Source organism: Podarcis tiliguerta (genome assembly GCF_965153285.1).
Source record: "Podarcis tiliguerta genome assembly, chromosome: 1".
NCBI lineage: Eukaryota > Metazoa > Chordata > Lepidosauria > Squamata > Lacertidae > Podarcis > Podarcis tiliguerta.
The window spans coordinates 2862084-2886920 of NC_139534.1; the positions used below are offsets into that span (position 1 = coordinate 2862084).

At 43.1% G+C, this 24837-nt stretch overlaps 1 protein-coding gene across 1 annotated transcript in view; it reads right to left on the reverse strand.

The window, feature by feature from the left end:
• ABCA12 (ATP binding cassette subfamily A member 12) overlaps positions 1 to 24837 on the reverse strand; it is a 125629-nt gene that overhangs the window by 20927 nt on the left and 79865 nt on the right. Inside the window, exons 32-42 of the mRNA XM_083400196.1 lie at positions 24008 to 24168; positions 20653 to 20889; positions 19642 to 19774; positions 14835 to 15087; positions 12972 to 13058; positions 11296 to 11389; positions 8366 to 8493; positions 7401 to 7488; positions 5475 to 5580; positions 2398 to 2452; positions 1878 to 2055 (exon numbers count right to left, since the gene is read on the reverse strand). Coding sequence (XP_083256322.1) covers positions 1878 to 2055; positions 2398 to 2452; positions 5475 to 5580; positions 7401 to 7488; positions 8366 to 8493; positions 11296 to 11389; positions 12972 to 13058; positions 14835 to 15087; positions 19642 to 19774; positions 20653 to 20889; positions 24008 to 24168 — 1520 coding nt within the window. The remainder of the gene's footprint in view (positions 1 to 1877; positions 2056 to 2397; positions 2453 to 5474; positions 5581 to 7400; positions 7489 to 8365; positions 8494 to 11295; positions 11390 to 12971; positions 13059 to 14834; positions 15088 to 19641; positions 19775 to 20652; positions 20890 to 24007; positions 24169 to 24837) is intronic.

Sequence of the window (24837 nt, forward strand, 5' to 3'; positions counted from 1 at the left end):
CTTCAGCTCTAACCAACTTTGGGTGGCTTGTATGATTCTTGCAGGTGCACAGGCCAGTTGGAGGTGATTTCGGACAACCACTGGAGAAAACAACCCAGATCTAATGAATAATTTGGCAAGAGGTGGCTAAGTGTTGAAAAGAGAGAACAAGAGTGTAGCCCACATAAATGCTCTCATACCCCCCCCCTTCTCCTCTCCCATTGCAATAGTGCAGGCACCTTTGTCCCTGCAGGCTGAGAGACTACGAATTTCTGGGTGGTCATGCAGCCCTTGAACACTAGCACACAATATCAGAAGTAGCTTCTGTTTAAAGCACATTTATACTTTTCCCCCCAGGAATCCTGGGAACTGTAGTTTACCCCTCAAGGAGCTGCAATTTTCAACACCTTTGACAAATTAAAGTTCCTAAGTATTTTAAGGGGGGGGGTGAGTCATGTACTTTGAATGTTGAGTGTGTATGAAGCCTCAGCCTGACTGAGGAACCAGTGTAGTGAAGCATGCCACTGAGATGTATAGAGAGAGAGGTTGTCAAAAAATAACTGCGACTAGATAAGGATTTGACACATCCTAATTAATGGGAAGAGGAATTGAATAAGCTAACCTACTTGTTTTGTTATCATGGACCCCTTTCTATCATTTTCCTGAACCAAGTTGTATTATGCTCTGGGGTAACTATCCCTCCAGTTAATTGTAATAATTCAACCTCTTACTTTTGTAACTTTTATAACATTCTACATCATAATGCAACAAATGTCTACTCAGAAGTCAATCCAATTGATTCTATTCCGGTTATATTTTCATTCTGCTGCAATCAAAAATATTCTTTTTTCCCCTGAGAAGCTAATGCAATGCCGTTTTGTGAATCCATGAAATGTTTTTAATTTTTAATACAATTTTTTATGTTTTGAGGTTGAACAACTCTGAAAAAAGTAACCAAGCCCAGAAAAGAGGGAAAGCTTCCAACATACTTGTTTCAAAATAATTTAATAAGAATAAGAATTAAATGTTTCTTGGAAAAATATGGTTCAGAGTATTTTTGAGCAAATTTTCTGCCTAGATGTGACAGAGTTTAGAAGGTCACAGGAAACAGTCTTACATGAACAGCCATTACTCATAGTTCGTAACAAAATACATACCACTGGATGACTTTTAGACCTGGCTTTTTGCCTTTGCCTCTTTGCAATTTAACCTAAAGCAATTTTTATGCCTACAAGTTAAAAATAAAATGAAGTCTTGACCTTAATAGCACACTGATCTTTTTATAAATGTGCTGAGCTTTATGCATATGCTACAGCCAGGGGAAAAAAGGGGTTGTCCATGTTCTTAGCATATACGTACTGTAATAGCTCTAGTTCTAAATATGTTTAAATGTCATCGCACAAAGTTAGTTTGCTCCTATGTGGGTCAGAATCACCACTATCATTGCAGCTATTCAACTGTTCCACACGCACAGGAGAGAAAGGACAAGAACACTGAGCCCACCTCTCATTCCCACTCTTGCACAAGTTGAAGGGATAACTTTTGTAGCAGAGAGCCTGTTCTACTTAGGGAGGCTACCTGTGTGATTTAGAAACCTGGAAAGTCCAGGTTCTAACCACATGGGGAACCTGTACAAGTCTAGCAGATGGCTCGCTGCAAAAGTTAAGGGTGATGGGATACAACCAGCAGGCTCATCTTTGATCTTCTCTCCCTCCTCCAGCCCCAGGTGTTGATTTAACTCTGACACAGAACACCTGAAAGGAGCTTAATACGTACTTAATAGCTCCTTTCAGGTGTTCTGTGTCAGAGTTCAAGGTAAATCTCAGTGCTGCAATCTCCACGCTGCTCTTCATCATACACCATTTTGCAAACTGATATGTAAGAGGTAAGATACTTACAAGGTCATAAATGAAGTTAGTCACCCAGTAGCTTGTCACACCCATGCCTGAGATATGCTGCAGCTGTTTTGCCTTGGTTTGATGCTCCTTGACTACATAAAGCACAAAGCTGGCTGTCGTGATGGAGTAGCCAATCAGGACGGACATGGAGACTATGATATCCAGTAAACTACTAAGCCTGAGTGGGGGAAGGTAAACAAAAGTACGTTCAAAATAAGTATGCAGACAGATCCAGCTCTAGATTTGATAGATGTCCTGGTAAAGTGTCTTTTCACAAACACCTCTTCTTTCTGTCATCCTGGCTGGGCTTTCTGGGCTCTGGTGCCAGAGCTTTAACCGGCCACCCCTTTAATTCCCCACATTGCCTCTAACCTATCACCCCTCTGGGGCACTGTGGGGAATTAAAAGGGTGGCTGGGTCCAGTTGGCTGGTGCCGCTCAGCAGCCCACCCTCCCCCAACCCTCAAGGGGGACTTACAATTTAAATTCCATAAAAATAAATAATAAAATCAACTTCTTACATAGCTTGTTCTTGACTCTCTCCACCAGGATAAGGATGAGAAACGACTGAGATGCCTACACAAAGAACAATAATTAGGGTTTTCTTTAACTGATCATTGAACACAAGTGCTAGCTGAGGAGCAGGAAGGTTAACAGCAGTCTATTTATGTTCTGAATGCCATGGTATTTCATCTTGGGCAAGCCATTAGGTATGACCATTAGGTATTTTTAATAGTATTTGTTACCATCATTTATCCAAGGAATGATCTGGCAATCCTATATCACCAGTGAAGTTAAGGGTCAAATCAGGTGTTCTGAGGACAGACCTATCTTGAGTCCTACCAAACCTCTATAAAGCAGGAGATGCAATTGAAAGTAAAGCTCAAGTGGGCAGGAGGAGGGAACTGAAATCTCCTCCCAGCCACGCTTTTCACCCTGACACTACTGCACACTGCAGCACTTTCTTTCATGGCAGGAACAGCTTCTGGTTTTGGAGCCCTGCTTTGGCCAGGGGTGGGTGGGAATGCAGCTAAGATGCAGCAGCTACAGAGTAAAAGGAGCTGACTGAGTGCAGGATTCAGTTCCCCTTTCCTACTCACCCATCCTGCACTTCCACCTGAATTTACAAGAATTGGGAGGCACTGCAGAACCAATTTTAGCAACGGGTTTCCAATGTCATGTGTTGTTTTATTCAGGGGAGCTGTAGCTTTTATTAGTGATTAGATGGAAGTCCCCTGGAAGTCGCATATAAATCACTCTTTCCAAATGAAAAGCAGGATACAAGGACAATAAGCAAGGTTTACTTGAGGCATCTGAAGACTGGTGCTCACAATTCTGTTCTTGGAGAGAAAGCCACAAGAACAACCTTAGCTGTGTCTCTTTTTAAAGCATTCCATTCTTAGATCTAAAGGGATCAATGTGGTGGTTAGGAATAGAAGTTAGGACGGTGAGGGCACTTGGAGCTAGAACTCAGTGGACTGGAATAATGAATCCTTTGGAGACAATGAATGGTGCAAGATGGGGATAGGTGCAGGAGCCAGAGAATATTACAGGAGCCGGCCAGGTGTGGTCTAGAATGGGCTAGGGAAAACATGTAATTATGACAGATGTCAAAAGGATGGGGCCATGTTCAGAATAGGTGGAATGGGTGATCCAGCTGTTTTTGCAGCAGGTGAAGGTCCCATCATTATGCATGATCCGACTCCACTCAGAAAAAGAAGATGATCCTTTACTACTTGTCAGAATTGAACTGACCAGATGAAAGGTACCAGATTGGAAGAAAACCATCAGCTGCATTTTGCAAAAATCCATAAAATCAAAAATATCCAAAGTGATGAAGCATGATAAGGGGAGATACTGCCACCTTTAACTCTTAGACTTTGCATGGGTTTGGAGATTCCAACTAAACATCAGGAAGAACCTTCTGTCAGAAAGAGCTTTTTGACTGTGGAATGGTCTCCCTTAGGAGGTGGTGGACTCCCCTTCCTTGGAGGTTTTTAAGCAGAGGCTGGATGGCCGTCTGTCATAGATGCTTTAGCTGAGATTCCTACATTGCTGGGGTTGGTCTAGGGTCTCTTCCCACTCTACAATTTTATGATTATATGGGTTAATTGTATTGTTTTATGTAATTACATTTTTTTAAAAAACAACAACCTTTAAATGGGAAGTATGGTGCAATAATTACAAGTTCCACAAAAAGGAATGGGGAGACTTAAATGAAATCCCCACTTAGGTATGAAGTTCCTTGGGTGACCTTCAAACAGTCAGGTGCTTCTAAGAATAGCTGTGAGGATAGAATTGGACTGGGGAAGAGAACATTTTACATAGCCCTAAACTTCTTGAAAGGAAGGTGAGATATAAATGTAATAATAGCATTTTCAAATTCTAAGTATTGAAAAAAAACCCTTAAAATAAAATAAAATGTAGATTTCTTTCCTTTACATTTATACAAGAGCTGAAATGAGGCCTGCAGGTGGGGGGGGGGGCAAGGGGGTTGATCTCTTAAAATATTTCGAAATCACTGCCAAGTGCTTATGTGTCATCCATTCTTATTGGGGTCCTGGCTGACATTTGTTCTTTTAGGGGGGGAAACTTGTTTTGTTTTCTGCAGTTGGGGTAGGCTTTTTAAAATAGGTTGCCAATATGGAATAGCAGGATATTTCTTGCAGTTCATTGCAAAAACCAAAAACCCACCAACCCCCAAATTTCCCCTTCAGTGCAGTGTTTCATGCCTCAATCAAAGAATGAAAGCAATTTCTAGTTCAGAACAAGATCTACTAACAACTAGAAAGCAATCCCCCCCCCCCAACCAGCAATCAAAAATAAAGAAGATACAGTTTGACTAAGCTGTTAATGCTCCTTCACTATAAAGCCATTTTCCCTTTACTGCAGCTTAGGCTAGAAGTCAAAATTTCCATTTCAATACATATTTTTTAGGCTTGGAAGGCAAAGAAGCACAATATACATAAGTCGAAAGCCATTATGATTTGCTTAGTGTCAGTGTAAAAAGCTCTTTTTATGTGGTTTTTTTAAATACATGAAGCCTAAGTCAAACCTCAAAAGCAGGATTGCCACCTATTTCAAATTGCTAAAATGACAGTCAACTTTTATCTGGCCATTTCAACGGTTCTTAAGCTGTCATTTATTTGTCAAAGCAACAAACGACTTTGGCTGTTTGAAAGGTGCCATGGTGAAAAAAACCATCAATTCTGTCTCCAACTAGGTTTCAATAAGCCTGACCTATCTAAAGTTACAAGTTCACAGCATACTTACCAGTTCCAAGTGCTTGAATGAGCTTAAATGAAAAGACTGAAAACAATTCCTGCTTGATCATGGGATGTGAGTCTTAAGACAATGTTTACTAATTAGTTTTGTCTCCAGCAGCACATATTAAGAACATAAAGGAAAGTGTAATTGATGCCCTGAGAAGCCTAAAAATTGGACAAGCCATTTTGCTGTTTTACGCCAATCATTCTTAATGGGCATGAATAAAAGTGTTATGCTTTACAATGTCACAATTCATTAGGCAATAGGCACAAAAGAAAGCCTCTCAACCTGAAGAGGCAACGGATGCTGCCAAAGCCTCTTGAGCACCTACCATATCCGGAGGAGTTTTCTTTTGGCAAGTTAGCACGGAGAATGAAGTTATTCAAGCTGTTAAGGTAGGCTGGGAGGCTGTGATAACCTTCAGGATTATACCAGACCTATATTTAAATTTGAGAGGCAAGAGCAACAGGGAAGAGTCATTTTTTAATTTTAATTTTTGCTTTTAATAAGAAATGGTTCTTTACGCACTATGCATATGGCCTGTGTGTCTTCTTCTCCCTGCCCAAGGCCACCCAAACAAGGTGCACTTGTGAATGGTAGTTTCCAGTAACACCTATATCAGCATAGCAGTCAACTTTTCCCTTTTCTTGCGAGGAATCCTATTCGGAATAAGGGAATTTCTCTTTAAAAAAGGGAAACGTTGAAAGCTATGAATATCAGTGCCAGGATGCCACCAAAGCAGCTTCTCAGGTGTGTGTCTCTCTGTGTGTGTCTTCTGTTGTTGTTGAGGGATTTATGGTATTTCCCTCACAGGTTGTACCCCTGATTTCAATTCATGAACTCTAATCTCTTCCATGAACTGCCTTTCTGTACTTTCCTGTATTATCCTCACAGTCGCTACTCAGAAGTGCCTCAAAGATTGACCCTGAGTGATGTTCTGAACTGTGGGTAATTTTTTTTAACATGGTAGTACAGAAAGCAGCCTAGATATTTTCCTAGTCCCTCCAGTAACTGAACAACAGCAGAGCACCCCACTCAGCTAGGAGCCCACTAGGTGGTCTTGAGCAAGGCACGCACTCTCAGTCTAAACTTTCTCTTAGGCTTGCTGTAAAAATAAAATTAATATTGGTGCTTTGAGTTCCTTGGAGGAGAGAAAATGAGCTATAAATGTTCCTGGGCCTGTAATTTTACAACACTTTCTTAGGAATGAATGCCACTGACGTCAGTGCAACTCAGTTCTGACTGATGCATGGGATTAGACTGAAAAAGACCCCCAATTTAGCAGAGTCCTGATACTTATTCCAGTCACATTCCCTCCTTCAATATACGGTGCTAACAAGGGGCAGACATAGCTGTAAGCCCACTGGACTGTGTTCTCAGACTTTTCAGATTCCTGCCTCAGGAAACCCAGGTCTCAAGTCCTGAAGATGTCAAATGATCTAGAATCAGTCAGGAGGAGCCATAACCCAGGACTGCTATAAGATGGGGGTCTGGGGAGGCTCTTTCAAAGATTCACTCAAGAGCACAAAAAGACAATAAACATGAAATGTCTTTTTTATGGAACTATTTCAAGTATCTTGACAGGCTTCGCCCCTCCTATGTTTCTTTTGCTACAGGCAGCAGCTATGTATCCCTTTGCACAATGATTTTTATTTGTTATAATAAAAATGTTATTGATGCAAGAAAAAATGACTGATACAAGAGACTGTTCCACCAGAACAAGCCAGCTGGGTGAACGAGTCCTATGCAACAGTGACACATACTTCCACCACAGCCAGTCCCATGGCACCAGCACCACCCAGAAAAGATCTTATATATAATAATTTTTATTTTATTTTATTAATTAACGAATATAATAAATAATATTTGTTGTGTGCATACATTATGGTTGAGAGGGCACAGGTAAGACATTTTAATTAAACACCTCAAATATGTAACAGATGAAATCCCTGCTAATCCTAATAATAATTTGTCATAAACACTGGTAATCCCTGTTATTTGGGTGGTGGCAGACCACTGAACTTTACTCAGAGTAGACTTATTGAAACTAATGGACCTAACTTTGTTATGTTCAATAATTTCAAAGAATTTTGAAATTATTGACCATCACTTAGTTGAATATAGCCCAATGTTCCAACTTTGACATGTAATTATTTTAGCCAGTTTTAACCAGGTTAGTTTTTATGTACCTATTTTAAACTGAATGCAATAAACTGCTTTTCTAGATTCCATATTTCATCCCAGAACTGCAGTTTACCTTAGTTATTGTCCTGTTAGCAGGCACTGGAGTTATATCAAACTTCAGGTCATTAGTCAAAGGCAGTCCAAAACTCCAACCACCATACCTAGAGCGGGGAAACAAATACGCCTCAGGAAATACACAGAACAGTCATAAATTACATGCCAGACAGGATTGCCTCATTCCTTAAAGGTGGGTGAAACTCTGAGGCTCAGCAGCCCAGTCATACCATGTACAGCAATGGTTGCATAAGTACTTACATTAAGGCAATGCCAAGCCAGCGCATTGAAATCTTAATGAAGAATAACAATTTCAAATGGTTGTTAGTGATTTTCTTTTATTTTTAGATTTGCAGGATTTTAACCATCTCTTGCAGTGAAAGCAGAGTCACAATATTTACAATTCTACATTTACAAAACCCAGTATCTGCAAATGTTATAATAAATTAATAAAATAAAAATTATTTATGCATTTTCCTGTTTTTTAAAAAATGTAGTTGTACAATTTTCTCCTTTTCAAAATAGGAATGTTGAGATTCCTAAAATACTCTAGAGCAAGCCTGATTGCCCTCAACCATGTGTGGCATTACGTCATTCATACATTCTGGCTTGCCAGAACTTTAAGAAATGTGACCTGGATTTGCTCAGGGATGTAAAATCAGGTGAACAGGGCACCATAGAGAGAAACTCCACACAGCAATTTCCCAAATGTTGGTGACTTCAGCTGTCATCGTCACAATCTCTTGACATTGGTTACTTTGGCCGGGGTTGATGGAAGTTGTAGTCAAAAACACATTGCCCACACCTCCCCTATCTACTGGGAGAACTATGGAAATGCCTCAAAATTAATCAAAATTAAATACACAGCACACTTGTAAATTAACTCCAATGACCTGACAACTGGAGGCAACATAATAAAAAGGGTTTACTGAAAGAATAAAATGCGGAAGAAATAAAGAGGGGTTAATAGAATAAACAATGTACCTCTTCTGCACAAAGTCTTTGGCAGTCACTAGAAGGTATGTCTCAACATCATGGCCAGTAAGGTTGTAAATAGTCCGGGAGAAGAAAGTCCTCTTGTGAGGTGGAGAAAAGTCAACTTTTGGACATTTCTAGGAAGCAACCAGAAATTTTAACTCTTTTAGCTAAAAATCATATAGTTTTAGCAAATAATTCTTATGTACAACTCACTTTACTGTTCCTATATCACTTGTCATTCATAGTACACATAATAAAATTTAGCTTGAAATAGGTTTCTTGTTTTAATGTTAACTAAATTCAAATATGGATACATAAAATGTGTTCAAAAAACCATTTTTTCAGCTAGGCATTTTCCCCCCCAGCTGCTTCAAGTATACTGGGCCAGCACTAACACTATGAATTGTGCTCAGAAGCATACTGAGAGCCAGTGAAGATCCTTTAGGACCAATGTTATATGGTTTCGGTGGCCACTCCCAGTCACCAGTCTGCCTGTGCATCCTGGATTAGTTGTAGTTTCGGAGTCACCTTCAAAAGTAGCCCCACATAGAGCGCATTGCAGTAGTCCAAGCGGGAGATAACTAGAGCATATACCACTCTGGCAAGACAGTCTGCAGGCAGGTAGGGTCTCAGCCTGTGTAGCAGGTGGGGCTGGTAGACAGCTGTCCTGGACACAGAATTGACCTGTGCCTCCATGGACAGCTGGGAGTCCAAAATGACTCCCAGGCTATGCACCTGGTCCTTCAGTGGTACAGTTACCCCGTTCAGGACCAGGAAATCCCCTACACCCTCCTGCCCCCTGTCCCCCAGAAACAATACTTCTGTCTTGTCAGGATTCAACCTCAATCTGTTAGCCGCCATCCATCCTCCAACCGCCTCTAGGCACTCACACAGGACATTCACTGCCTTCAATGGTTCTGATTTAAAAGAGAGGTAGAGCTGGGTATCATCAGCATACTCGCATACAAATCCCCTGATGATCTCTACCAGAGGTTTCATATAGATGTTGAAAAGCATGGGGGAGAGGACAGAGCCCTGAGGCACCCCACAAGTGAGAGCCCAGGGGTCCAAACACTCACCTCCCAACACTACTTTCTGGACACGGCCCAGGAGGAAGGAGTGGAACCACTGCAAACAGTGCCCCCAGCTCCCAAACCCGGAAGGATACCATGGTCAATGGTATCAAAAGCCATTAACATAACACACTGAATTTAAGGCCCTTAAACTTAGACTAATATGCACACCATGGCATTGCTACAGCCCCTGTTAAGCCCGGGCTTAAGGACAACACAAGACAATATTCTTGGTTTATATGGCACCCTCTCAATCACAGGAAGTACGGTCTATTTGGAGCACATAATTCATTTCTTCTTTACACTCTTCCTTTCACTCAGTGACACACATACAAAGGCACACATGCACAGTGCAGGCCAGACAGGAAGTGGCATTAATTGTGTAAATGCAATGAATGTCCACATTTTTGTTATGTATGTGGAATGCCTGAGAAGCCTCCCAACAGCGGGGTGGGGTGAGTGAGGGGCAGGGAAGTTTGCATTTTTCATTCCCTGTCATGGTTCCATTAAGCAGAGTTAGGCAGCTGCTATGGGTGGGAAGTGGTGGCAAAATGCTGAAGGGTGGAGCAGTGTGTGTCACATGACCTGCCGTACACCTCCTAAGCTAACCAGCTGCACTCCGGGGGGGGGGGGTGTACTGTTCAAGTCACCACTGTTGTACTAAAGTTCACCTGCAGGCCCACTGAGCTTCTGAATATGGCATGACATGGGCGGGGGCACCTTGTATTTTGCCCCAGGCAGCAAAATGTCTTGGGACAGGTCTGTATGCTGTCAACAAAAATGCATTTTTGCCAACGGGAGTTTCCTTTGAAATGCAAGTAGCAGCTTCTGAGATAGGATTTTTTTCTCCTTTTTTTTTTTTTTTTTTTGTCAGGACTATGGCAACTCCACCCTTATCAGCATTCAAAAAAATGTGCACAGTGATTGCACACACAAAATTTTGCACACAATAGGATTTAAGTATACCCAGGGATAGACAAAACGTTGGAGAGAGAGATGAATTCCCAACTAAGATTGCTATATGCTGCCAAGTGCAGTGTTAGGTCTAGGAGAAGCACTTGGAAGTCAAATTATATCTTTCACCTTTTGGTTGAAGACCAGCCTTGAAAGCACCAGAGTCCAACCCTCAGCTTTAATATCTTCCAGAGGCAAATGCAATTCCCTTCTTTACAAAAGGGCTTCCAATGAGATTAAGATCACAGTCCATAGTATTATGGAGCAATTCCCACTGAGACCAGTGGGATCGGGCTGTGATGCTTTGCCTAAGTGGGATTTAAGCAGCCTAACTGTGCATAGAATTGCAACCCAAGGTTCTAAACCCACACAGCATTATTTTGAAATAAGTTCAACTGAATTCATTCTGAATACATGTGCATAGGATTGGACCATGAAGCAGTTTAAATCCATGAACTCTGTTTTAGCTTGTTTGTGAGTGAACCAGCTCTGTGCTTGTCCAGCATTCAACACATCAAGCCACCTTGGAGTCTGCAGCCTTCCCCAACTTGGTGCCCTCCATATGTTTTGGGCTACAACTCTGCTGCTGGGACTGATGGGAGCTGAAGTTTAAAATATCTGGAAGGTACCAGGTTGAGGAAAGTGGAAGGAATATAATAAAAAGAAGCATATCTGTTTATACCATAATTGGTTCCTGACTAAAAAAGACTGAAATCACAGCCTTATTTTCAATTCCAGGTAGTGACAGACAGTGGACAGCAACTCCTGTCACCAATTTATCCAATGTATGTAGCCCATGTTCAAATATGCAATCCTTGGAGTCAGCCACTTGCTCCTGAACAAGTTCCACAAGTCCCTGATGTTTATTTCATATTTATCTCCTCTCATTGAGTTTTAATTTAACGTTACCTGTCTGGTGTCTGTGCAGTTGCAGGCAGAATACTGAGCACTCTGGTTCCCACTGAACACCCACTCTCCAGGCACGTCCTCCTTGAAACATGCTCTGAAAATAAGCAGATTTAACACTGACATTTCCTGTTGGCAGGTGTGCAGATGACACATGGTAAGAAGGTGGCAGATTCCTATTTAATGCCGGGCACTTGGCTGGAGATCGCCTTTATTGATTGATTCTCCTGAGAGCCCCCAAGAAATCCCACTCGCTTCAAGGGGAGCGAAGTTCACTCAGCCTGTCTAGTTCTTAATGGTTCTGCCTATTGCTCTGTCAATCTCTTTTCAGTCATTGAATTGTGATATTGATTGCAAAGGTCTAATGAGACTTGCTTTAAATCCCTTAGCAAGAAACTTTAGAAATTAACATTAAAATAACAACATTTTCTTGAAAACATAAGGGAGCGCCTGCCCTGAGGCATTGCATGGGTAAAGCATTAATTGGATAATCCTGTGATACTTGCTTAATCATGTGCAGTCTGCACAAATACTTCCCTAAGCAACAGAATTGTGCTAAGTTGGTTCAGGGATAATCAGAAGCTACTGCCAAGGCCCAAGATGAAAATCCATCATGCTTTCCCACACACAGATCAGTCAGCACAGATGAGACATGTGCTTCAATGGGTGTTGTCAGGGGACTGCCATTGGAACAGGGGGGAGGCAGGGGGCCTTTGGGATACAGGGAGCCGCAGAAACTTCTGAGGAGCAGTTCCTCCTCCACCTCCAGTGGAGAAGAGAGGGAAGGGGGCAGCCAAGCGAGGAGAGGGCTCGAAGATGCTGCTGAGAGCCCAAGCGCCTCACCTAGCCTGGCTGGTCAAGAGGGACACACGCCACTTCCGTCGCCCAGCTTGCGCAGAGGGGTGAAACGCAAGGAGGGGAGGCGGAGGGTTGGGGTGTCAAAGTTCTTATGTTGGGGGAGAAGCTGGAAGGGGCCACTCCCGGATTCTGCAAGTGACTAAGATGGAAATGAACCCTTTAGCTCTGCACTGTAAATAGTTTGCACAATAAAACCTGTAAAAGACAGATCAGAGTCCTGCCTGGTTATTCACGAGCAACCACCACCAGCACCTGACAGGTGTGATACAGAATCTCCTACCCACCTTGGCCCATGCCATCAATGTATGAATATGGCGTGGGCAGGTAAGGCTACAACCCCACACACTTTTAACTGTTAGTGAGCCTCCTTGAACAGGAAATCCATGGCTGTAATCTATGCCTATTTTCTTCAGACTGAGTCACATTGAATGCAAAAAGTCTTACTTCAATGTAAACATACATAACTTTGGGTTGCATAAAATTTATTGAATTATGTGGGCTTACTTCTGGGTAAATATGAATAGCATTGTGAGGAAGGTTTAAATTTAGTTGAAGTCATTTGTCTTGCATCTAGGCACTGAACACAGAATGGATACCAACAGAACCTTTCAAGTAAGTGTGCTTTAAATATCAGCCTTAGTAAATGCAAAACATTTTAAAAACGACATTCTTTAACAATCTGAGGGTTGCTGGAGACCTGTTTCTAAGAGCATCATAGCTTGGCAGATGGTGAAAGGGTGCCCTTAATGCAGGATGACTCTTAATTTTTGGCCACTTCCCTTCCCTGATTAGGAATTTAAAAGAAGAAAACTGCTACTTACAAATGACTTTTGTTCACGCAGGTGCTATCTGCTCCAGGAAAAGAAAGCAGCGAAGCAACCAGAGCATCAGTAGTCTCATTATAATTTCTACGGTTTTTAAAAAGTACAAAAATTGTTAATTGAACTTTCATTAGAGTCAGAACTGATACATAGCATATAAACTGAATAAAATAAGCATAGTCAAAGTCAAACACTATTTTATATCCCACTGCATAAAACATGAAATAGATATGAAGTTTTGGCACAAACATTTGTTTGCTAGGTTCAAAGTTACACGTATAAAACTAACGGTTTGCCATATAAAATTTACAGCTGTGACCCTATAACCAGTTTGTGAGCAATTCTTCAATTATCTACCCTAAAGAAATTTTCCTGTATCACTCATAAGTCCCGTTTCAAATAAGAACCAACAGCTTTTATCTCAGAAGCAAATTTCCCAGCTCTCCTGTGTCTTTTTCAGGAGGGGGCGTTTTCTGACATGAGAGAGCACTCTAAAAAGTTTCTGCACAGTACACTGGAGTCATTCTTCTGAAGTGTTTCCCTGTAAACAGTCCCTGAAGGTGAATCCACAAACTGCTGCTTAGAATTCAATTCATCTTGAACTGAAGAAGCAGTTCAGCACAAGGAATCTGTTGATATAGAAATTCATTTTAAGGTTGGGGGGGGGGCAGGAAGGTGTATGCACAGTGATAGCAGTTTTCCTATCTGCCGGCCTTGTGCCAAAACTTTTGAAATCCAGAAGAATATAAAGTAGCAATTGAAAGTTTACTAAAGAGCTGCTGATATGAAAAGGTTTAAAAATAATTGTGATGCTCCGCATTTGTGCGCTACTGAATTAAACTTTTAATGTTTCGAGGCTTCAAATCTGTGGAATTTGTCAGTCAAGAGATTTCTGGGTAATCTCTTTGATAGGTAAAAAAATTCAGACTTAATTTCTTAGTAGACCTAATCATATTGTTGAAGTGTGTGTGTGTATACAGGTGCACACACGCAGGTTGTCAGACTGGCAACCTAGAGCCTCTTTTGCCTTTAAAGCTGCCTCTGACAATTCATGAGCTGAAAGGCAACACCTGGCTGTGGAAACCAAAGGGAGCTCAGGTCCCTGACCAACAGGTGTGAGAGGAAGTGGGACTACTGGGTCTGCAGAGTTCTGTTGTGTTCTTGAAGGGCCCTGATACACACACAAACCCCTGCCGACCAGCCAACAGCTGTGCTCCTGCACTTTGCTGACCCAGCCTCTTAGGCCATCACTTGGTAAGCTGAGGATTTGTCCCACAAGAGAATCCCAGCGGCTTTCCCAACTCTAGAAAACACTGGATTACAGAATTTAATAAAATGTCTTCCTTTTGTCCACCCCCTCTTCCAACTGTCATGAGCCAGGAGTCAGTTTTGCCTGAAGGGGCAGAAGCTAGAATGACTCCATCAGCAGCTGATCAAGGACGCAGAGGAGAAGGCGCTGGTGAAAACCAGCTGGCTTCAGCCTTCTTAAGCAGAGCTTCCAGCAGCAGTCAGATGCTGGTAACAATGCTTTTAGTTCGTGGCCCCACCATGCTGCTGCCTTCTCACCTTGACCTTTGACCCCCAAGATCAACATATTCCCTTGGACCATCTGAACACGTGGATTGCTGTTTGCCCGACCCTAGGATTGGACCTGACTAAGAGACTTCTGGTTGGCTGGGCTCCCATTCCACTGAGCTCTGCACGTTGTTGCTCAGCAACAAGACAACACCAACCATATTCCTAGTATACCTCATTGTGATACTGTTTTTTGCCCCCAGACTAAGTCCATATGGCACATGGCAGATCTTGGCCATTATACCTGGTCCATAATGCTAGCTTAATAACATAAAAAGGGATATTCACCCAAAGAAGTCTGTCTGCTTGGAGGAACCATACAAGGATGGGGAGAGGTGGAGCGCTGGATATTCCGCCACCTTACTTCTCAAGGTGCCGAGGCCCATGGCAGCAGTCACAAAGAGCACAGGAAGGATGACCTGGGCAATAAAGCCTTTCACGTTGCGGCGTGTGTGATGGAACCTCTTAATGAGCAAAGCTGTGGCCTTCCTCAGCAAGAGAGGAAAGCTGTTCGACTTCATCGGCTTCACCAGCACTTGGTCTATTGAGCAAAAAAGGGATGAGCGAGATATATAAGTAATGAGCGTTGCTCCCTCCTCACACTTGCATTCACCCAGTTTACCCGACCCAAACACGTGGGTTGGTTTAAAATGATGCTACCTCTCTTTCACTAATTTACATCAAAAATCCTTGGTTTGGGGTGGCTTCTGCACCAGTGCTGCTTTCCTAGGAGAAATCTGTGCTGGAGCCACAAGCTTGATGGCCAGCCAAGAGCCCGAGCTCATTGTCTAAAGCAGAGTTTCTTTCACACTTTTGCGACAAAGTGTGTAGGTGTGAATGCTCCTGGCACTCCTCCCGAGGCTGGAAAGGGGTTAGGCTTAACCTCCTGCTTGCTAGTAAAACTGAATTACTGTGTTACAAAATGATGCATGTCTAAAAAGTGTGTCACCAACATGAAAAGTTTGGAAAGCTCTGCTCTAAAGGATTTTTTTAAAAGTGCCTCAAATGCACTCACTTGGCACTCTGACACCTGCGGCACAAATTGCCACCTCATGGAATTATGTGCTGCACATGGATGGTGCACTCAACACGGGGCAAAGAGTTCTGCTGGCATGTAGAAGCCTCACATGAACTTTTTCTAAGTGCTGCTTACCATACTAGTAGTTTTGTACTAAAGCACCACACTAGAGGGTGTGAAATGTCCACTGCAGATAGCACCAAATCAGACAATGCAGCTTTGTGTTAATTCCTGCTGTTCATTAATTAGCTAGCCTGAACATTAAGTTTTTACAAACCTCTGAGCTCCAAGTAGTAAGGGCTCACCTCTGTAAGGTGTTGTGGTAGCTAGAGTATTGGAGACAGGCTGGGATGGAGGGGTACATGTGTTCAAATTCCTGTTCTACCATAAAGCTTACTGTATTGCCTTGGGCACATCACTCTTTCTCAGCCTAATTGACTTCACACTGTTGCTGTCAAGGTTAAAGAAGGGGAGCAGATACACTATCCTCATTCCATGGATAAAGAGTCATCTTCAAAAATAGGTCTAAGATCCTTATGCAGTCTCTATGCTTGATGTCCTCCAGCTGTGGTTAAAGCAGGAGGAATGGAATAGTACCAAAAAAAAAATTACCATTTAAACAAAGTAATTTAAAAAAAAAATTAAAAATTTTTTAAAAAGCAAATTTAAATTTTTTTGAAAATTACCATTTAAACAAAGTAAAAAAAATTAAACAAAAAGTGGCTTACTAACACTGCTGCTCCAGTGCTCCAGACTGTACAAACCCTCTGCTCAACCTCCTCCACATGTGTGAAGTTGGCCCTAGAACAGGGGCGCCATCTTCTTAAAGGGATTGAGGGGGCAACGTCACGACATCGCGCATCTGAAGTTAGGGGGCAGAGCCAAATGCCCCCTGAATATTGAGGGGGCTCAGCTCCTTAAAAAAATACTTGGGAGGGAGGGGCCAAAACTGCCTCGGCCCCTAGGAGTTGGTGCGCTCACCCTAGACCCACAGCCAAGACTGGAGGAAACCTACCAATTGTGGAAAGGTGCTGCAGTGCGTGTCAACTGACCCATCAGTATCACAAAAGAGGTGCAACCCGGCCATTCCCAAGAGTGACATGAGAGGCAATAGAGACATGTTAGTGCTGTTTTTTTTTCATTTAGTTCAATATTGACTACTCTGACAGTCAGTCAGGATCTTCAGGATCTCTGGTATGCACATCATTTGCTACTGGAGATTTTGCCTTTTTAACTGGAGGTGCCAGGGAGGGAGGTGCTCTGCCACTGATCTATGGTCTCTAAGCTCATGAGATATGGCTGTCACAAAGTTATATGGGAAGGAAGCACGAAGAGGGCATTAGCTGGGAGGTAAAATTTAAAGGCTAGAAACAGCTCAGGCAAGGAAGATTCGCCTGGAGTTTGGCTCAACGCCTAACTCCAGAAAGGAGAGGCAAAGGTCAGTGCTGCTTAATTCGTTTTCCTTGGCCTGAGGAAGAGCCTCAAGCCAAAAGCTCTGCGCTCCCTCCCAGATCATCCTGTAGCTGTTCAAAACATGATACTGGGGGTTGCAACCCAAATACATATTGCAGTCTGTATTGTGCAATTGTAGCACTCATTGGACCCACTAATATTCCCAAATGCAATGAGAAGGGGGTTGGGGTCATTGCAAAGTAACAGCTGAAGGATTATGAAAACACAGAAGCAAAGTTTCAGATTCCAATCTACATAGAGACTTTACAACAACGGCAGGCATTTTTACTTTTTCTAGGTAAAATGTTCAGCCTTTATGAACTACATCCATCGGCAATAAGCCATACTTTAAATTTGTACAAAGCAAGCCGCAACTACAAGATAATACATGGGACTCCAAAAAAAGACAAGAACATTGTCTCTTAGTATGTAAAGATATAAAATTTGCCATAGTAGAAAGGGTGTATCAGAAGGAAAATAAATGTATATTGTAATGTTTTTATTAATGCAACATTTGTGTATGTAACTGTGTATTTTTGAAATATTTTCTTACAGTTGCCTGTTGTTGCTTCAGTTTTTTGTACACCACTTAGGGACATTTGAAATCTATTAAGCGGAATAGAAATTAAAACAGTCAAATCAAATTCTCAAATCTTAATTGAGGTGATATGCTGCTATCCACATTAGATTATCTACACTGACACATAGAAAGTGCAGTTCAGCGCTCGCTCTCTCTCTCTCTCTTTAAATAATATTTATTACTTTAAATAAGCTCTCAACCAGCCTGAGTGATAAACAGCCATGAAGCTGCATATATGTCACTGCATCATGATTTTCATACCTTAAAATGCTCATTTCATGTAGTCATAGGGCCAGTTCAGAACGTTGGGTGAAAAAAGTGATGTCTGATCTGGCACAATCATGTGGATAGCAGTAATTCATGTGAACAAATGGAGCCTTATTTTCTTTTACCCGACATATTTACCCATTTTTAATGCAACAAGATTAACCACTGGAAAGCAGCGTCAGTTATCAGTGTGGCCGTGATGAGTCACAAGTTACTTTCTCCTCACAGCTGTATTTGTATTATTTGCTTGAAACTCTTGAGAAACCTTAGGGTACTGAACTAGCCAACAGAAAATAGGGTTTACCTAGTCAATTATGATACTCAGCTGCCTAAGGTATTTAAGCCCTACTTCTCTTCATGGAGGTAATTGTCTGAACGTGGGGGCTCACATGATTTGCCCATTTTTATTTGTAGGCAAGGACCTTCTCTCTGAAATCTAACATTTTTATGGAGGAATATTCAGTCATGTGAGCATCCACCTAGTAGCCCACTCAAGGCAGGGGTTTACCTCCTCAGTTGGAACTAGGCCTATAATTCAAGCTGCTTTTTCAGACAAGCAAAATATTATTTAAGCAACTTGCAGCTTCAGAGCTCTGATTTTCTTTGGATGATGCTCTCTGGTCCTAGAAAAGTTGGTTGCTAGTTGGGACTTGAATTGCTAGGTTTGCAAATGAAGCAAAAGTTACACTTTAACTCTCACCCCTTCCCCAAATGGTTGACTGTGAAAGTGCCTGTTGTGTCCTTTAAGACTGAATCCATATAAAGCTTATTTACTTGGAAAACCCCACCAAAATAAATGAGATTGAGTCCTCAATAAATGTGGTTACAATTGAGCTGTAAAGTTCCTTTACTATGGCAGATCTCTCACCCACCCAGCCGGCTTGATAAACTTCCAGCTTGTCTAAACAGAGTAGCGGCCAAGGATCTAGGAGGCTGATGACATGCATTAATTTGTGGGAGGTGGTTCCTGAGTTTTGCAAGCCTGCATTACATCGTAGTTAGTGCAACTACTCTTTCTTGCATGCTGGAAGCCTGAAACTTTTTGGGGGCGAAACTGTACACTGGGGTAAGATTTCATAGTCTTTTTTTAGCCTCTCCCCATTGAAAGATTTTCATAACAGCATAGGAAGCTGCCTTATACTATGCCAGAGCATTGAACCATGTATCTCAGTACTGTCTACATTGACTGCCAGTGGAGGAGGAGGAGGAGGAGGAGTTTGGATTTGATATCCCGCTTTATCACTACCCTAAGGAGTCTCAAAGCGGCTAACATTCTCCTTTCCCTTCCTCCCCCACAACAAACACTCTGTGAGGTGAGTGAGGCTGAGAGACTTCAGAGAAGTGTGACTGGCCCAAGGTCACCCAGCAGCTGTATGTGGAGGAGCGGGGAATCGAACCCAGTTCACCAGATTACGAGTCCACCGTTCTTAACCACCACACCACACTGGCTCACCACACTCACAGTGGCTGCCCAAGGCTGCAGACAGGGTCTTTCCAAGTCCTTACTGCAGATGCTGGGCTTTGAACCTGGAAGCGTCCACATGCAAAGCAGGTGCTCTGCATGGAAAAGTGGGGAAATGAGATAAATGATTTGACAGGGGCATCCACTATTCTTGATTGGCAGGGGGAGCAAGTGTTCCTGAGAATCCTCATATTTGTAGCACACACACCACCCCCAGAGGGGCCTCCCCTAGGAAACAGGAGTCCTTCCTTAGCTAACGCAAGTTGACAATGTAGACAATTATTTAGCTGCCAGGGACCTAATCATGGATAAATACCATCTCTCTCAGTGAAGTTATCGGCATTCATGGAGAGATCGTCGGTCTCCAGATTGCAACTGGCCGCCTCTTGGGACAACTCCACATCAGCTGGTTCATCTTCTGCCAGGTCTTTGGTCAAATTGAGAAATACCTGCATAACGGCAAAACAAAAATGCTTTTATTTCAGTTCCGTGAAGCCCTCTCACAGATGTAGAAGGGGGAAGAAGCCACAGCCCAGGCAAAATATTAAAAGCAGGTAGAGGTGGGGGGAAGGAGCACACAGAAGGGAAGGAAAAGGACTTTGAGTTTTGTTGAGTTTTTTGGACAAAGGGTTTGGTGTACAGTGCCCGTTCAGAGTCTTCCGACAACTGATAATTCTGTGAATTCAAAAATATTTCAAAAATATGTACATATCTTTAAACAAACTTCTAGCACTAAATCACCACTGAAACTAAACAGATGGGGAAACAGGAAGACTTGAGTTGGCATCTTCCTCATCATCCACATCTTCTTTTATTCCTCCCTGGAGTAAAGAGCCTTGGACGTAAGTACGGTAAATAACCCACTGCCAGGGGTCAGAAAACCCTGCTGACCAGTGGAGATGCTGCTTGTACATGCTGGCACCTTTGCCACTGGCCAGCCATTGAGTCAATTTACACCATCTTTTGCTCCATCTCTGGAAAGCAGAGCTTGGAGGTGGCTATAAATAGTCCTATGCACCTGATTGCAATTCTCCCTTTATGTCGATTGATGTATACATTAATAAATAAATTGAAAGCATGTTCATATATTTAAGGGAAAATCAATACCTTGGCTTCACCTTTGTAGCTCCCAGTAGATTTATTTATTTTAATAAATGTGTATCCAACCTTTTGGTAAAATTGTTATCAGGTGGTTCACAAGTTTTAAACTGCCCCCCCCAACAAAATTGAAACAAAACAACAGTCAATAAAACTTCAGCATAAAATAGCAATAAAACAACCAGATACTTAAAGCTTATCAGATGTTTAAAAGTGTTTAGATGCTCACTTCTTCCACGGTGCTGTCTGAAATTCCAAAGCAGCCAATATGGAGGTCACTCAAGCCACTGTCCAGACCTCTCAGGAGAGACTGGTAGGATGAGGAAACTTTACTGTTAAATGGGGGGAGTGCATATACAAGCTCGCCACCAATGTCTTCCTTGAGATAGGCTTCTGGAAGATGAGACTGGATCATGGCTGTCACTGCAGAGGTATCACATTCTTCTGAGAAGTTTAGAGTTGGACTCTAGGGGAAGAGGGGAGAAGAACACAGCGCACTAAAGCAATTGCATATGAGGATTTGGTTCTCCAGACATATTTCTTTATTAATACCAAAGATACTATACTACAACCTTGCCAACAAAGGTCCGTCTAGTTCAAGCTATGGTTTTCCCAGTAGTGATGTATGGAAGTGAGAGCTGGACCATAAAGAAGGCTGATCGCCAAAGAATTGATGCTTTTGAATTCTGGTGCTGGAGGAGACTCTTGAGAGTCCCATGGACTGCAAGAAGATCAAACCGATCCATCCTTAAGGAAATCAGCCCTGAGTGCTCACTGGAAGGACAGATCATGAAGCTGAGGCTCCAAGACTTTGGCCACCTCATGAGAAGAGAAGACTCACTGGAAAAGACCCTGATGTTGGGAAAGATGGAGGGCACAAGGAGAAGGGGACGACGGAGGACCAGATGGTGGGACAGTGTTCTCGAAGCTACAAACATGAATCTGACCAAACTGCGGGTGGCAGTGGAAGACAGGAGTGCCTGGCGTGCTCTGGTCCATGGGGTCACGAAGAGTCGGACACGACTGAACGACTAAACAACAACAACTACAACCCAGGGGCATTTAGTGAAGGTGAAAGCTGGCACATTCTGGCCAGGCAGACAAAAGAAAGTTCTTCTTGACACAGTAGACTGTTATAGAATTCATTCCCATAAGGTATAGTGTCAGCCACCAACTTGGATGGCTTTAAGTGGGGATTAGACAGAGAAATGGAGGAGAAGGCTAGTAATGGCTCCTGGCCACTATGGAGGCAGGATGCCCCTGAATACCAGTTAAGGAAAATCCCACGAAGGGGGAGTGCTGCTGGGTGCAAGCCCTGCTTCCAGGCTTCTCATAAGTGCAGGATGCTGGGTGACAAGGCCTCTTTGGCCTAATCCAGCAGTTGCTTGGTGGTTTTCTTTATTAAAAAAGTAGTTTTGGCCAGTCAAAATTCGACACAGTAGCACATACCTACTTTATTTCTTTTCCAGTCCAACAAATCCCTAACTATAAGAAATCTGCAAATATGTTAAAATAGAATTGCTCCACTACCTCCCACCTCACTCCCTGGATCAGTCTCAGAATGAAATTACAGGTTAGGCAAAGTTTAAAATTACCATATTTTTCGCCCTATAGGGCGCACCAGCCCATAGGGCGCACTTATTTTTTGGGGGGGGGAGGAATAAAGAAAAAAATTACACCCCCCCCTGAGCTTGCCGGGCTGGGGGCGGGGGAAGCCCAAGCTTCCCCCGACCCCAGCCCCCAGAAGGGGTCTGGGAGCGACGGCGAGGTTGCATTCAACCTCGCCATCGCTCCTGGAGTTTGCGGGGCTGGGGCCGGGGGAAGCCTGAGCTTCCCTCAACCCCAGCCCCCAAAACAGGTCCGGGAATGATGGCGAGGTTGCGCTCAACCTCGCCATCGCTCCCGGAGCTTGCTGCTATCCGAAGCCCAGGGAATGCGGCGCTGTAGCCCACTGCGCACCCCCGGCTTAGGGCAGCTATCCGCAAGCCTGCGGCGCCCGGCGGGAACTCCTGCAGGGCTCCGCAGGCTTGCGGATAGCTGCCCTAAGCCCGGGGTGCACAGTGCCGCACTCCCCGGACTTCAGGCTGCAAGCACCTATCCGCAAGCCTGCGGCGCCTGGCGGGAGTTCCCGCCGGGCTCCGCAGGCTTGCGGATATCTTCCTGAAGCCTGGAGAGCGAGAGGGGTTGGTGTGCACCGACCCCTCTCGCTCTCCAGGCTTCAGCAAAAGCCTGCATTCGCCCCATAGGACGCACACACATTTCCCCTTCATTTTGGGAGGGGGGAAAGTGTGTCCTATAGGGCGAAAAATACGGTATTTTCTCCACATGTTTAAAATCCAGGGTAGTCCAGGGTAAAGGTAAAGGGACCCCTGACCATTAGGTCCAGTCGTGGCCGACTCTGGGGTTGTGGCACTCATCTCGCTTTACTAGCCAAGAGAGCCAGCGTACAGCTTCCGGGTCATGTGGCCAGAATGACTAAGCCGCTTCTGGCTAACCAGAGCAGTGCACGGAAACGCCATTTACCTTCCCGCCGGAGAGGTACCTATTTATCTACTTGCACTTTGATGTGCTTTCAAACTGCTAGGTTGGCAGGAGCAGGGACCGAGCAATGGGAGCTCACTCCGTTGCGAGGATTCAAACTTCTAATCAGCAAGTCCTAGGCTCTGTGGTTTAACCCACAGCGCCACCCGCGTCCAGGGTAGAGGTTACGTAATGCTTTCAGAGAGAGAGAAAGCAACTCAGGAATGGTGATTCTGACATGGATTTCTATCCACTTGCACTTCCTCCAGTTCAACTTTCTTTTTTTAAAAAAGCAATGTAGGAAAGATGTACAAAACCCCATCCAACTATAGCCATGGTCAAATCTGCCTATTTCCAGGCGATGCAACTTTTGCAGATTTTTACTCAGTTTTGTTCTCCTTCCAAATCAGAAACCATTACAAAATGCATATTTAAATACATATTTTAAAGTCAGTTATTTCTCTTAAAACATATTTAAATGCCCCACTTGGTAACCCTAAATTTCTGTGAACTGTGCTGCAACATTTGGAGGAGTGCAAAATCTGGTGGATAGAATTATGGATCAGGCAAGTTCATATCAGGACTTGCAAAACATGCAATTCCTCAAGCATCCCTGATTTTGAGTTTAAATCAACCATCAGATACTGGCTGAAGGGGAATGGGGTGGTTTGTCACTATATTTCCTGGCCTGCTCAAAACATGCATGAAAATGTACTTTCTCCAGCAACTCAGGAAGAGACATTTTATTATTCTAAACAGCCAAATGAAACTATAAAAGCTAAATTTTTAAAGAGAGTGTAACTGGACAAGCACTTGGCCGTTTCTATACAAATAGCTAATCAAAACGTAAAGACACCGTGGGGAGAATCTGTTTTACGATCTGATCTCTCGATTTTACCATTTCCTGTAGATTCATAACAGCCACTGGATACCTTTTAAAAAAATCATTTTCATTAGATGCCATTTCTTCACTTTCCTCCTCAGGGCAACATCAGGTTTGAAAAACATTAGATATTTTCACACCCCATAACAACATTCTAGTGTTTTGCATAGCAATTCCAAACCTTTCTTTTAGTCAGGGTCAGGTGGTATCCACTGCCAAAAGTTTCCTTCAGGTAGAATGGGGACCCACAGCACTTGAGCCCACCATGTTCCAAGAATGCAATCCTGTCACTCAATACCTCTGCCTCATCCAAGTGATGGGTAGACAGAATGATTGTTCTGCCTGAAAAAAGCATACAGAAAAGGCAGCAGATATCAATCGATACGTTGCAGAGATGTTGCAGACAGCAGGAAATGCGACAGGGAAATGGGAAACAGGGACTCGTGTGATAGTGTCTGCTCTCTAGGAGATGAATTGCTCAGACTGAAAAGCAGGCCCTCCTCTGAGGCTCTATAGGTCTGTGTGGGGCTCAGACGATTGTAAATGGCATCCTCTGGGCAATCCATTTTGGCCTGCAAGTCACCAATTATGAATCCTAAATTAGCGCTTTTGTCACTTGAGTGTAACTCTAACTCTGAGGTTCCATCTCAAACTCATGTCTCTCTCCTCTTAGTTGCTGCCTGGATGGAGAGAGCTGTCAGGTGGAAAACAGGAGAAAATCCTGGCATGCATGTCTATGGGGAACAGCACTTTCTGAATGCTTGACCCAACACAGCAGAGTTAATAATGGTCAGGCAAAGAAAGACACATTTTTAGGCATGTGTTCTTTGTTGATTGATCACATCAGTAAGTCAGCAGTTATTGCAAACCCCCTTATAACACATGTATCTCTGTGCAGAGGACTAATTAATCAGATATTAAGTACCTTACTGTTATTTTTTGTAGCTAACAATCCAATAATATGCACTCTCTGTGTTTTTGTTTTTCTGTAATGTTTATGTTACTGCTGAA